At 38.0% G+C, this 12,261-nt stretch overlaps 1 protein-coding gene across 1 annotated transcript; it reads left to right on the plus strand.

The window, feature by feature from the left end:
* The first annotated feature begins 6,749 nt into the window (after positions 1–6,749).
* On the plus strand, positions 6,750–12,091 carry LOC131334781 (nudix hydrolase 16, mitochondrial-like). Its single transcript, XM_058370016.1, has 4 exons — positions 6,750–7,190; positions 8,896–9,010; positions 9,797–9,880; positions 11,467–12,091. Exons 1-4 carry the CDS (start codon positions 7,120–7,122, stop codon positions 11,740–11,742), a joined length of 546 nt encoding a protein of 181 aa, XP_058225999.1. The 5' UTR covers positions 6,750–7,119; the 3' UTR covers positions 11,743–12,091.
* Positions 12,092–12,261: the final 170 nt, after the last annotated feature.

Raw genomic sequence — 12,261 nt, forward strand, 5'->3', positions numbered from 1 at the left:
AAAACCCAAAAATCTTAGCGGAACTCAACCTAAGTAAGCTTTGTCATCGTTTTACAAAGGGAGGGAGATAGTGAATGATTTTATTTTCATCAAGCGGTGGGGAGATCGGTGAATGATGTTTGTTAAAACTTATCAATCAGACCGAATCACATACACCAAGATCCCTTTTTTTTTTTTTTTTTGAAGAGACAATCTGATAGACTGAAACGTTTGAGCAGATTTTTATTTAAACTAATATTCCACCGTTACTTTAACACTAATGTAACACGGCGTCTTGAAAAAAAAAACAAATCATAATTGGATCATTCTTGGAAGTTCCAATGTTTAAAGTTATTGATGAAAAAAATCTGACAATTAATTGTTGTTGCATGTTTTTAGTAGTTCATATTAAAGAAAAGGGGTGAGAAATATAATTTCAAAATGAGCCCTTCGGAAAATATGATGAAATTATTGGATAAAGTTATGCTCTCACGAATGGCATGAACACCATAACCCGTAACACATGAAATGTATCATCCAAACAACCCGTCGTAGCGTCGAGAAACTCTGCCCCGCATAATGTGGGTGATCCTTGAAAGCACGCATAAGGTAATCTGAACAATCGGAGCTGTGATTGAATTTGAGAATTCTGGATTCAAACATTTGTGGTTAAGAATTAAATAAAAGTGGCACTTTACTTTGTTTGACATAACGTGAGGCTAGAAATGGACATACTGAGAGCATTTTGAAATCAGCTGTGTTATCTCAAATTTAAAGAGAGAAGGAATAGTTTGAGAGGAAATTCCATATCATCTTGGGTATACATCTAACTAGCGTGGTAATTTAGCCTACCTTTTATAGGTATTTAGAAAGTGATTATTTGCTAAAATTGCCCAATAAAGTCATTTTGGTTGAGTTCCATTTAAGGAATTTATAGTTTTAAAAAAAAAAAAAAACCCTCTATTTTTTGACCCAGGCTCTAACCGAAAAGTTTCATATTGGGAGGTTTTGTGTTCGAGCTAATAGAGCAGTGTTGAAGTCGCTACCGTCCGCTAGTACTGGGAGGTTATGGATTCGAGCTAATGCCGATGGAGAACTGTCGGCACTCTTTGTAATACCAATATACTCATTCCGTCCTCATTTGTTGGTCTCTTTTGGAATCCAACTTCATAAGGGACACAATCATAATAGTATATGTTATCATTTTACTTTTCAATTTTACCTTCCAATCATTACCTTTTCGTATTTTGTTAAATCAGCTAATTTAAAAAATAAAGGGTAAAAGAGAAAATTCATTCAATCGTACTTATTTAGTTTTGAACGCTGACGTTATATTCGGAATAGCAAAAAGTATTAATTGAGATCAACAAATGGGGACGAACGGAGTATAACTAATTAACCAACCACCGCTAGCTACGACAAAGAATAAAAGTTAGAGATAGATGAACAAAATGGAAAGCAAGAATCGTCTTGGAGTAAAAAAGAGAGTTAAAATGGCCCACTACCCCACGAACAGCCCACAGATTTAAAATTGGTAGGTTGAGAGCATAAAATCTTTATTGAACCTCTCAAGATGGAGAAATCAAAGACCAACCGGATATGTGATACTATATCAAGCTTAGAAAAAGGGGGTTTTTTTTTTTCTGAGAAAAAGAGACGTAGACAAAGGGGCCATTCAAATACAATGAACCTCAGAAAAGGCAGAGCCTTTTTTTTTTTTATGTTGAGTAATATACGGGTGTATCGGGCCAGTTTACGCTCATCTTGATATAATTCCTACAGTCTCTCCCATAATCGTTTTACATGTTTACGCATAGAGGTGGGGTGATTTCAAAAGTTGTTGACAAGAAATATCGAATCGAGACCTTGGGATGAAGTAATCAGCCAAGACCACCTCGCCAATCCCTTCGGGTTGCGGAGACTTGTGTGAGATGCTGTGTAACAAGCCCAACTTGCACAACTGCATGTTGTCGTATTGTTCATATTTATGTACATACATGATCATCATTTATCATCCTTCCTTTGTCTGACAAAATGAGCCAGCTTTTTAAGGCTTTTTTTTTTTTTTGTTTTTTTTGGGTATTTGACTAAAACCCTAGTCCCCCCCCAATCCCATGCTTTGAACCAAGACAAGGGCTTGCCATGCTTGCAGAAACCTCCCATGATTTCTGCTTTGCTTCTTGGAATTTGGGTAGAATCTCTGAATCCATTGTTTTCCTACAAGTCTAGCAACCAAATTTGGTGCCATCCTATCCTAGCTTACAGCAAAAATAGGATGCCTCTGTGTACAGATCCACTTGTGACCCGTCTCGGATCTTGCAAAAATAATCGGAGTCATTAATTTTGTTCTAGATTTTTGTAAAAAAATCAATTCAATCGAATATCGTTAAGGGCATTTACAAAATATCCGATTTTGTCCAAAAATTCAAGCCCAAATTCTAAACCCTAATCGGATGTTTCGTAAACGGCTTTACCGATCTGTTTGAGCTGATTTTTACGAGGACTTACAACAAAATATTTTGAATAATATGATCGGCTTCGATCATCTTTGTGAAATCCGAGATGGATTCCAAAAGAATCAGTACATGCGGGTACAGACACTCATATCTTTTTTGTTTCAACAATACTATAACTACATTCAAATTTACTCACATACTTATACACACACTCACAAAGCCTAAGGGCTCCACCACATTGCGCTGCTATGATAAGTTGAAATAAAAATAATAATAATCATGTTACACTTGGACGGACTTAACTTGTAAGTTGCTATAGCCTATAGATAATTGTTTATGATAATGACAGCATAATTGTTTTTAAGGTTATAAGAAGACACTCATCAAATTTCTCCAATGATTTCCACGATAAATAGTACTCACAAATATTTTAAAAAATCATTTTCGAAAAGTACTAGATTCGTGTTCATACATATCGAAAAATAATAAAGTTTTTCTACATTACCTTCCATTCTAGCAGATTGAGAGTTGCTGTAGTGCGGCGGATTCGACCGTCCATCTCAATATAGAAGGCTTAGATTTAATCCGAGTTCCTACAAATCCGAGCCAACCATTGTTCGGATGAAAATTCGAGCCGTCCATTATCAAGATGAACGGTCAGATCGGCCGCATTACACGTGTAGTGCATGTGTGCACTACAGCACCCCCAAATTCCTTTCGGTATTGTTTGTCTATATTGTCCCTTATGTTCCACGGAGTACTTTTGAAATTACTTTTCACTTCTCTAAATATTTAAAAATCTAAATGCTTATGTGCTAGTATTTAAAATGAAACTATTCTTCATATTTAAGGAAAATAGTCGGGGCGATTCGGACAGTCCAAACGTATTTTGGACAGCCCAGATTTATTCCCTCTCTTCCTCTCTTCCTCTCACCCCATCACTCTCTCTCCTGTTTTCTGGTTCTAAAATCCGGACCGTTCAAAATACGTTTGAACGATCCGGATCACTGACGGAGGTGGTACCTTCCGGCACCCAAAAATTTTCTCCTTGGGCAATGTAATCCTACTTGGTGAGGTTTGATGATTTTGTGATCAGATGCAGGGCCGAGTGGGTGAGGTGTGGGGAGATGATTATTAATTGGTGATGGGAACTCTTATCTTACTTATGCCTGCAGGCCCGAGCTAGGCCTATACCCTTGTCCTGTTTTTGTAGGGCTGGGCTTCGAATGCAATTCTTTTGGAACTTGGGCTTGTAATGCAAATATTAGCCCCAATCCAACTACTAATTTTTACAAATTTTAGGTTCAATTGCTCTTTTGACGTCCGTCTAGTTCAGTCGTTTTTGGTGGAGTCTGAAATAGGTGTTGCTAAAGCTCCACCCACTTAGCGAATGATAATATGCTAACAATTTCAAACAAGTTCATGTCAGCATATATTTTACGGGTATTAATACACTTTTATAAATATCAATACATTTTTCTCGAATATCAATAGACTTTTTACCTATTATCCTTTGTCTTAAGGACGAAGTTTAGCATTCTCCAAAAACTAATGGGTGCTGAGAAAGCGCTATATCATTAGAGTAATTGTTCAGCGATATTTGGGGCACCGTCACGTGTGCCCTAATAGCCTTATCACCACACACTTTGGCACAATCGATACCTTTAGTAATGGACTCCATAAAAATGTCTGGTGGATAAGAGTGCTGTGACACTATGTGATGGTGTCCCAAAATCAGCAAACATGTTTTCCTATTATTATATAGCACCGGTATGATCTATGTTTGGGCTCCACATGCAAGTTTAGTATGTGTGGACTGCGGACTCCAAATTTACGAGGAAATTAGATACAAGATTATTCATAAAGCTCCTACGTACATCTTCTTGTGTGGTACTTGATCTAAGGAGGTCTACAAATATGATTTCTTAACGTGTGGATACAAACCAAATACAGTGCATCTTCTTGTGTGGTACTTGATCTAAGGAGGTCTACAAATATGATTTCTTAACATGTGGATACAAAGCAAATACGTACAGTGCACTCGAAATTCTTAATTTACCTAATTGAACCTTTTATTGTTGATATAATAAAAATATGTGTTTTCCATGTCTTGCATAGCATGGATTTGCTGCTAGTATGCTAGTATATATGAATCTCAATTCAGAGGAGGAGACTTTAAAAAGATCTGTCTGTTTGTATCAAAATTCTTTGCCGTGTTCATTTGTTATTATGAGTACAAAGCATTGTGCTTATATGAATGAGTCGTAAATCAAGACATATTGAGTTTGAATATTGGCAATCTTTTGAAGTCAGAGTGCAAGAGAAAATTTTCTTGTGAATCCCTTAGGCTCCGTTCCAGAAACCTTTTTAAAAAAAAAACAACTTACTTCACATTTTCAAACTCAAAAATAATGTAAATAAAAAATAAATTTTCAATTTTTTTTTTTGCATCGTATAAAAGATCTCATTCAAATAAGATCCATATTGCATATTTTTAAATTTCGATAAGTCCACAATTTTTGAGCTTGAAATTACCTTTTTAAAAAATAAGGGCTTTTTTTTGCGTTGCGGAATGGGGCCTTAGTCTCAGAGTGGATGACAGTCTCAGAGTGGATGACTTCGCTTTTGATCGAACCAGAAAAGGGAATAATCAAGATGCGTGCAAGCTGGTTTAGATAATCCCTGTTTGTTGAACCAAAAATAACTAAAAAATCAATTTTCTTGTTCCAAAGAGATTAATTAGGCCCCGTTTTAGAACACATTATTAAAAAATAAGTACTTATTTCACATTTTTAAACTAAAAAATAATGTAAATAAAAAATATTTTTTTGATTTTTTTTTGCACCGTATAAAAGATCACATCGAGATCTTTCAAACAAGATCCATATTACATATTTTTAAATTTCAATAAGTCCATTATTTTTGAATTTGAAATTGTCTTTTTAAAAGCACTTAAAACCCGTCAAAACAATAATGCTACACAAAATTGTTCCACAACACCAAACCACACCCGCCTAATTAGTGGGTGTTTTCACATAACCAATCATGCAGTCCCAACTTGCCGCGCAGGAGTGGGAGGTGGGGAGATGCTGTCCCTTTAAGGAGCAGCAACCTGTTGTCCCGGGCTCGCGGGGCTCGCTCCGATGATCGAAAATGTTTACTCCGTAGAACTCGTCGAGTAGAACAAGTGTATAGAAAATTAGCTCGATTAGATATCATTAAGTTTATATTTTTCACCACACCACACCGCACCGGTCAAATTTTGACTGCAATAACACTCGAGATACAACACTCCATCGCAAAAACCAAGAACACTTTAGAGGGAGGCGGGGGAGCTGTTGTCCCGGTTGCTCTGGTCTCGGTCCGATAATCGAAAACGTTCGCTTCGTAGAGTTCGTCGAGTAAAACAAGTGTACCAAAAATTAACTCGATCGGATATCATTAAGTGCCTGATAAACTTAATGATATCCAATCGAATTAATTTTTGGTATGCTTGTTCTACTCGATAAGCTCTACTAAGTGAATGTTTTCGATCATCGAATCGAACCCCGCTCGGCCAGGACAACAGCTCCTCCCTCCCCCTGAGTAGGGCTGTTACTCAAAACCGGAAAAATCGGACCGGACTGGATTTTTTAAACCGGTTGAATAATTTCGATCTGGTTCCGGTTTATAAAATTTTATAAACCGAAAAAATAATTTCGATCCGGTTCATGTGTTTTAAAAATCGGTTGAAACCGGAACCGGTTATATATATGTATATATATATATAAACATAGAGGAGGAGTTGAATTATGGGTTTTTGGTTGATATTTTGTGGTGTATATTGGTCTAATAAATATATTTATTAGATAAAAACTATTGTTATGGGCTTAATTATGTTTTTATGGATTTTTTTTTTATGTATTGGGCTTAAAATTGATCCTTTTTTGTTGGGCAAAAAAAAAAAGGGTTGAATTATAGATTTTTGGTTGATATTTTATGAGTTGAATTGTGAATTTTTTGATGTGTAGAGCAAAAAATATGGCCCATGAATGAAAACCAGATAAACCGGACCGAAACCGGTTGAGCCGGTCGAAACCGGACCGGTTTTATCTCAACCGGTTTCGGTTTCTAAAAATCTCAAACCGAATATCTGATTTCAACCGAAAAATACACTCAAACCGGTCGAAACCAGACCGGTATCACCCCTACCCCTGAGTGTTATTGGAGTCAAAAATTGGCCCGTGTGGTGAAAAAATGACATGTATCACACGTGCCGTAAGACCATTAAATATTTTTTGCATTTATTAAGCCCTGGCCACATGTGACGTGGTGACTTTGACCATTCGGATCCGTTTCTACCGCTCTCTCTCTCTCTCTCTCCCGGATCTCTCTAGGCCCTAGGGTTGGTCTCTCTCTCTCTCTCTCTCCGAAAAAACAAGAAGGCAAGGGGGGGAAAAAGCACGCAGAAAATGCAAAAACCAAGCCGTTTTGATCCCCTCTCTGCAACTGCCGACTCTCAAGCCCTCACTCGGTAACGGCATTGTCGCGTCATCGCCTCTGTGTGCGCCACCGTACTCGCAAACCACCAGCGACGACGACAATGGCGGATTCGGTCGGAATGAGCGCATTGCCGGCGGCGAATGGCGGGAGCTGTTCGTGGTGATTCGACAAAGAATTTCGGTTAATAAGTTTTACGTAGAGTATGTCTGATTTGGTGGCCCGGACGGGTCGGCATCAGCAGCGCTACGAGGCCGGTTGTCGCCTCGTCGCAGGGTAATTCCATTCCCCTTTCCATAATTTACAATCTGATACATACATCTAGATATGTGTGTATATTTATATGTTAGATGCTTGGGCACACACGGTGTGTGCGCAAATTGTGTTATGCAAAAGATAATAATATAATGGAATTTGGGATGCGAAAGTAGAAAAGAGGGGAGAAATAATGGGGAGACATTTTTTTCCCTTTCTATACGTAGTTCGTGCACTCTAGTAAATCGGTCATGTTTCTAGTTTCCTTGTGCTTCATTATGCAATGACCCGTGGTGGACGCAGAAACTTTGTCGAGCAGGGGGCCCGAACCATCGTGCATTTGCATGTTGAAGAGATGATATTGTGTGTATGTGCGTCAACACCGTTTGACTTGCAAGCTAAAAATTGATTGATAACTTGAAATTTTATGAACTTTTACCCTACATATATAAAAAGATATTTTTTTACTCAAGGGACTTGCAGGGGCAAATTTCACAGAAATTTTTCTTAATTAACCTGAAAATTAGATGAGAATATTTGAAGCTGTGCAGGGGCCGGGGTCCCCCCTTGGGACCGCCCCTGGCAATGACAATATATGTGTAGCTCAGTGATACATGAGTATGAACGCCTCATGTGTTTATATTTACGATGTGCATGGCATTGTTGGAGTCGGGGGAATAAGGTGCTTATTGTTCTCTGAAATGAGAGGGCTGGAAAAGACATGGATTTTGGCATTGGAAATTTGGAAAGTTTGTGGCTGTGGTGATAAGTTGCAATTCTTTTTGCACCTCTTGGCTCTACGAGGGGTTCCAACTTTTGCATAGACTGGACTCTGGACGTAGCAGATTGACAGTGATAGAAATTTTACTAGTTCATGTGGATCTATTAACACTGTCACGGTCCTGCTTTAAAAATGCCAAAGTACTGTCTATGTTTCAAGTCATGCTGGAATTCTGGCTAGAAGAGACATTTGAGGGTCATACCGAAAGCATTACCTATGGATTGTTTGGAGAGTTTTTTGGGAAGAAGGCTACAGTTTGGAATAATATGCACACCTGCGATGCCGTAGGGAAGTTAGGACTTAGATTGCCAATAAAGTGCTTGTACATTGGACTTTGCCCTTGGAAAATTTGCTTTGATGCCTGTTATATCATAAAGGAGTCGGAAAATTCTGTGTATGAGGTGCTTCATGTGTGTCCATCTCAAATTCGTGTCTCCTGGAAATCTGAACTGATTATCTTTGAGTCATGGTTGTTCTGATTGCTTTAATTATTTTATTTTACTTGTTTCACTGTCGTGGAAAATGGAAATTGGGCAAGTGGTAAACAATAAAAAATAAAGAGTGAAATCTTATGCTTGAAGGGAGGCTTTTGCTTAGATAAGTACAATTGAAGTTACCTATGTTTAAGTTGTTAAGCCTGAACTTTCCTCGAGCCTATACTGGTGCAAAACCCCATAAACATGAGATCAACATATACACACATACTGAAACAAGGGTTCACAGGTTCATTCCTGAAGGGGAGAAATCTTGTGGAAGGTAACAATCTTGTCATGGAGATGCTTACCCTCTCCCTGTATATGCGGGGACACTGCAAAATATGTTAGCTTTGAAAGTCGTATTTGTTGTAAAACCCTGAATTCACTTTTATAGCATGCTTTCTGATCGATCCCAAAATTTGCTTTTATTTCTTTGTACCATGCATAATACCAGTATCTTTTTGTTCAGGTGTATTCCATACAAGTATAGGGATTCTGGTGAAAGTAGTGACGAGAACTTGGAGAGGATTGTTGAGGTGCTTATGATCAACACACCCAGTGGACCGGGTCTTTTATTTCCCAAGGTATTGAGTCTATAAGATATTCATCTAATTGACGCCAAATGTGGTCAGCTAAAGCATTCATCATCGGTGGTTAATTTTTCCTTCGATTATCATCATTTGTTTCACCATTAACCAATAAGTATTATTTTCTTTCAGCAGTGCTGGATTTATCTGGTTTATGTTTGAACATCCTTAAAAAACAAACATGGCTTGTGATCTGATTCATGTTTCAGTTGATTGGTAGATCCAAGTTTTTACTTCTTGAAATTATTCTTCACATAGCCTGCATCTGCAGGTTTGAATACAGATTTTTGACACTTAGTACCTTGATGCAGTTGAGGAATAGGAGGCATTACTCTTTTCAGTTTTTTGTTAGGCTCTGATAAGTAACCCAGCCATCATTGCTTCTGAACTCCAAAGGTCATCCAATTCTCGCTGTTTGTTACTCTGTGGGCCCATGAATGGTTTAAACTCCACTTACTGTCATGAGTGGGAGGGCTTCTTATTTCTCACGGCAAACGTCAGCATGGAAATTCTGTAGTGTGAAACAAGTTTGCCATTAACAAAACTCTCTTCTCATTGCAACATCAAGCACTACTAAAAGAGCTTTCTCTTTGTGTCTGGAATTATTTATGTGTTTTTGTGAACCATTTAAAATTTGATGAGCAATAAAGCCCTAAAAAAAAATTCATTTCTCTTTCTTTTTGACAAATTTCTGGAATTTATTTATAGTTATTGACGTGTGGATCATGGTATTAATTCTCTCTTAGTAAAGGTGTTGAGAACTATTTTGCTTTCTGCTTCCAGGGAGGCTGGGAGAATGATGAAACTGTTGAGGAGGCAGCTGTACGAGAAGCTATTGAAGAAGCTGGAGTTCGAGGGGACTTGATGGTGAGGATGCAGTTTGTTACTGTGATACAAGATTACTCCTTTTTTACCTTCCACTCTTTTATTCATTCCCTTAACGTACATTCCCACCAATCGAAAGCCTGCATAACAATAACAAAGATATATTTGCAACTGTGAGTTTTATTGGGTTACGCCTATTACTTGGTTCAGTGCACCTATTGTTTAGAAACATCTTAGAGACATGTAGGGTCACCTGGTCACGTAGGTCAGTGATTTCAATACATTGAAGTACTGATGAAATTGCCATGAGTGCTTAATTCTTGATTAAGTATCTAGTTGTTCTTATATCTTCTGTGTTCATAAGTTGATGCGTTTGATTTTATTTAATTTGGATGCACTCTTTTATTCACTTCCTCTTTGATGAGCTGGTTTATCTTTTTTTCATTTGTCAAGTATCTTGTAATTTTAATCACTATGCATCTAGCAATTAAAGCCATTCTGGATGTGCTTGCTTCACAGTGATGGTCCATGCCCTTTGGCTGCTTCTTGATATTGTGGTATGTGTAATAAATTAGCGCCATACTCCATAAAGTTGGCTGAACCATTGTTCTTTGTATCAAGACTCCTTGCTTGGATTATGCTGTAGTGCTGTTCTAATCAAATGTTTGTTTATATCAACTTATGATGCTTAAAAATTATATTTGCTTGAATTAGTTGCAGATTTGGAACAGGAGTGGGACACAACACTAAGCAGATATCATGAGGGGCTTGGGTGCCCCAGTATCATGTTATGTGGAGTTTAAAGATAGTTGTGTTACTTTTACGATAACATGGTGTATCAGTGTGTTCCTCATAAAGTATTCCAATTTAGATGTTCATCACGAGGAACAGAGCCATTTCAAAAACAGCTTCTCCGACATGATGTTTTCATCAAAGTTAATGTTTTGTTTCTTTGAGGTTCATTCAAGATAGCAAGAGCACATAATAATTTGAACACTTCGATGGATAGTGAATCCCATTTATCTAACGTGACATTGGAAAACAAACCTACCCCTACTTTCCATTTTGCTTCAGGTTTTCACTTCTTTATACGTAATTCCTATGCTACTTATTCTTCTGTACATTAATAAATTGCTTAAGTTACTACTCAGCAACTCTGAAATCTACCACCACATCATCGCTAAATAAGAGCCTTTGTTTTCTTTTATGCTAATCACTCAATGTCTCTATAGTTTCTCCCGTGTTCTTTTGTTCTCCTTTATTTTGTAATCCGCTGGCGCATGTTAATGCACATGCTCCACTCCTAGTTTAGTTGGTAAAACATAAAGGAGAGAAGGTAAACAAGTAACATGTGATTTTCTTACAAAGAGAAGTATACATTCAAAGTTTTGGTTACAAATGTCCACTACAACCTACAACAGGTTTAGCTTAGTAAAAAAATTCTGTGACTTGGATGTTGAAGAAGATTGAAAACCAAGTTGTGACTATGGTTACATGCGTTTGTATTCTAACTTAGTCATCTTGTCTTGCTATATTTTCGGTCTTGGGCTGTAATTTATTGGTTACCATACTGATCATTCCCTTGCTATCTCTAACAAAGGGAATCCACGTTTGATTAACTGTTCCAGGATTTTCTGGGAGAATACGACTTCAGGAGTAAAACCCACCAAGATGAGTTTAGCCCAGAAGGCTTATGTAGAGCTTCAATGTTTGCTTTGCTTGTAAAGGAGGAGCTTGAGTCATGGCCAGAGCAGAGCACCCGAAGTAGAACATGGCTCACCATACCTGAAGCGGCAGAGAGCTGCCGGCATGCATGGATGAGAGAAGCTCTGTTACAAGGGTTCTCCAAGTGGCATGACCAGAAAATGGAGAGTACAGGGGAAGAATTCCCGGATGAAGACTAATTTGTGAAGTGCAAAAGCACTATTTCGCGGGGGATTTGTAGGCCTAGAGGCTAGCATCTCTGCTGGAAACTGTTTTCAGGTCAATCTTTTTCTTTTCCATTAGTTCGTGAAGCGGAAGAAATGGTATTTAGCAATGTTTGGCCTAGTTCCTTGCATACTTAGTTTACCTGGCTCACTCTTATACTTTACAAGTCGTTTTCTTTTGACTGACCTCTCTCCGACGTATTTTAATTGGGAGAGGAGAAACTTGCAGAAACTCCTTCTAGCCTCGTATAGAACTGATACAATCATTTGCTGTAAGACCATTTTTAACCTTCATTCTCAATGATCTGATCGATGATTGCATTTATAGTTTCGTGTAAACTTGTGAGACTTCTTGAGCACTCGCTCGTGTAGGACAGTGGAACATTATACTTGGTGCTGAACTGACATTTTTTGTGGATTGCAGACCTGAATTTGACTTGGTTAGGTACGGTCGTGGAAGAGTCCCTTCCAATCCTGCAAAATTCCGGCAGTATT

This window comes from Rhododendron vialii, chromosome 7a, assembly GCF_030253575.1.
Source record: "Rhododendron vialii isolate Sample 1 chromosome 7a, ASM3025357v1".
Lineage (NCBI taxonomy): Eukaryota > Viridiplantae > Streptophyta > Magnoliopsida > Ericales > Ericaceae > Rhododendron > Rhododendron vialii.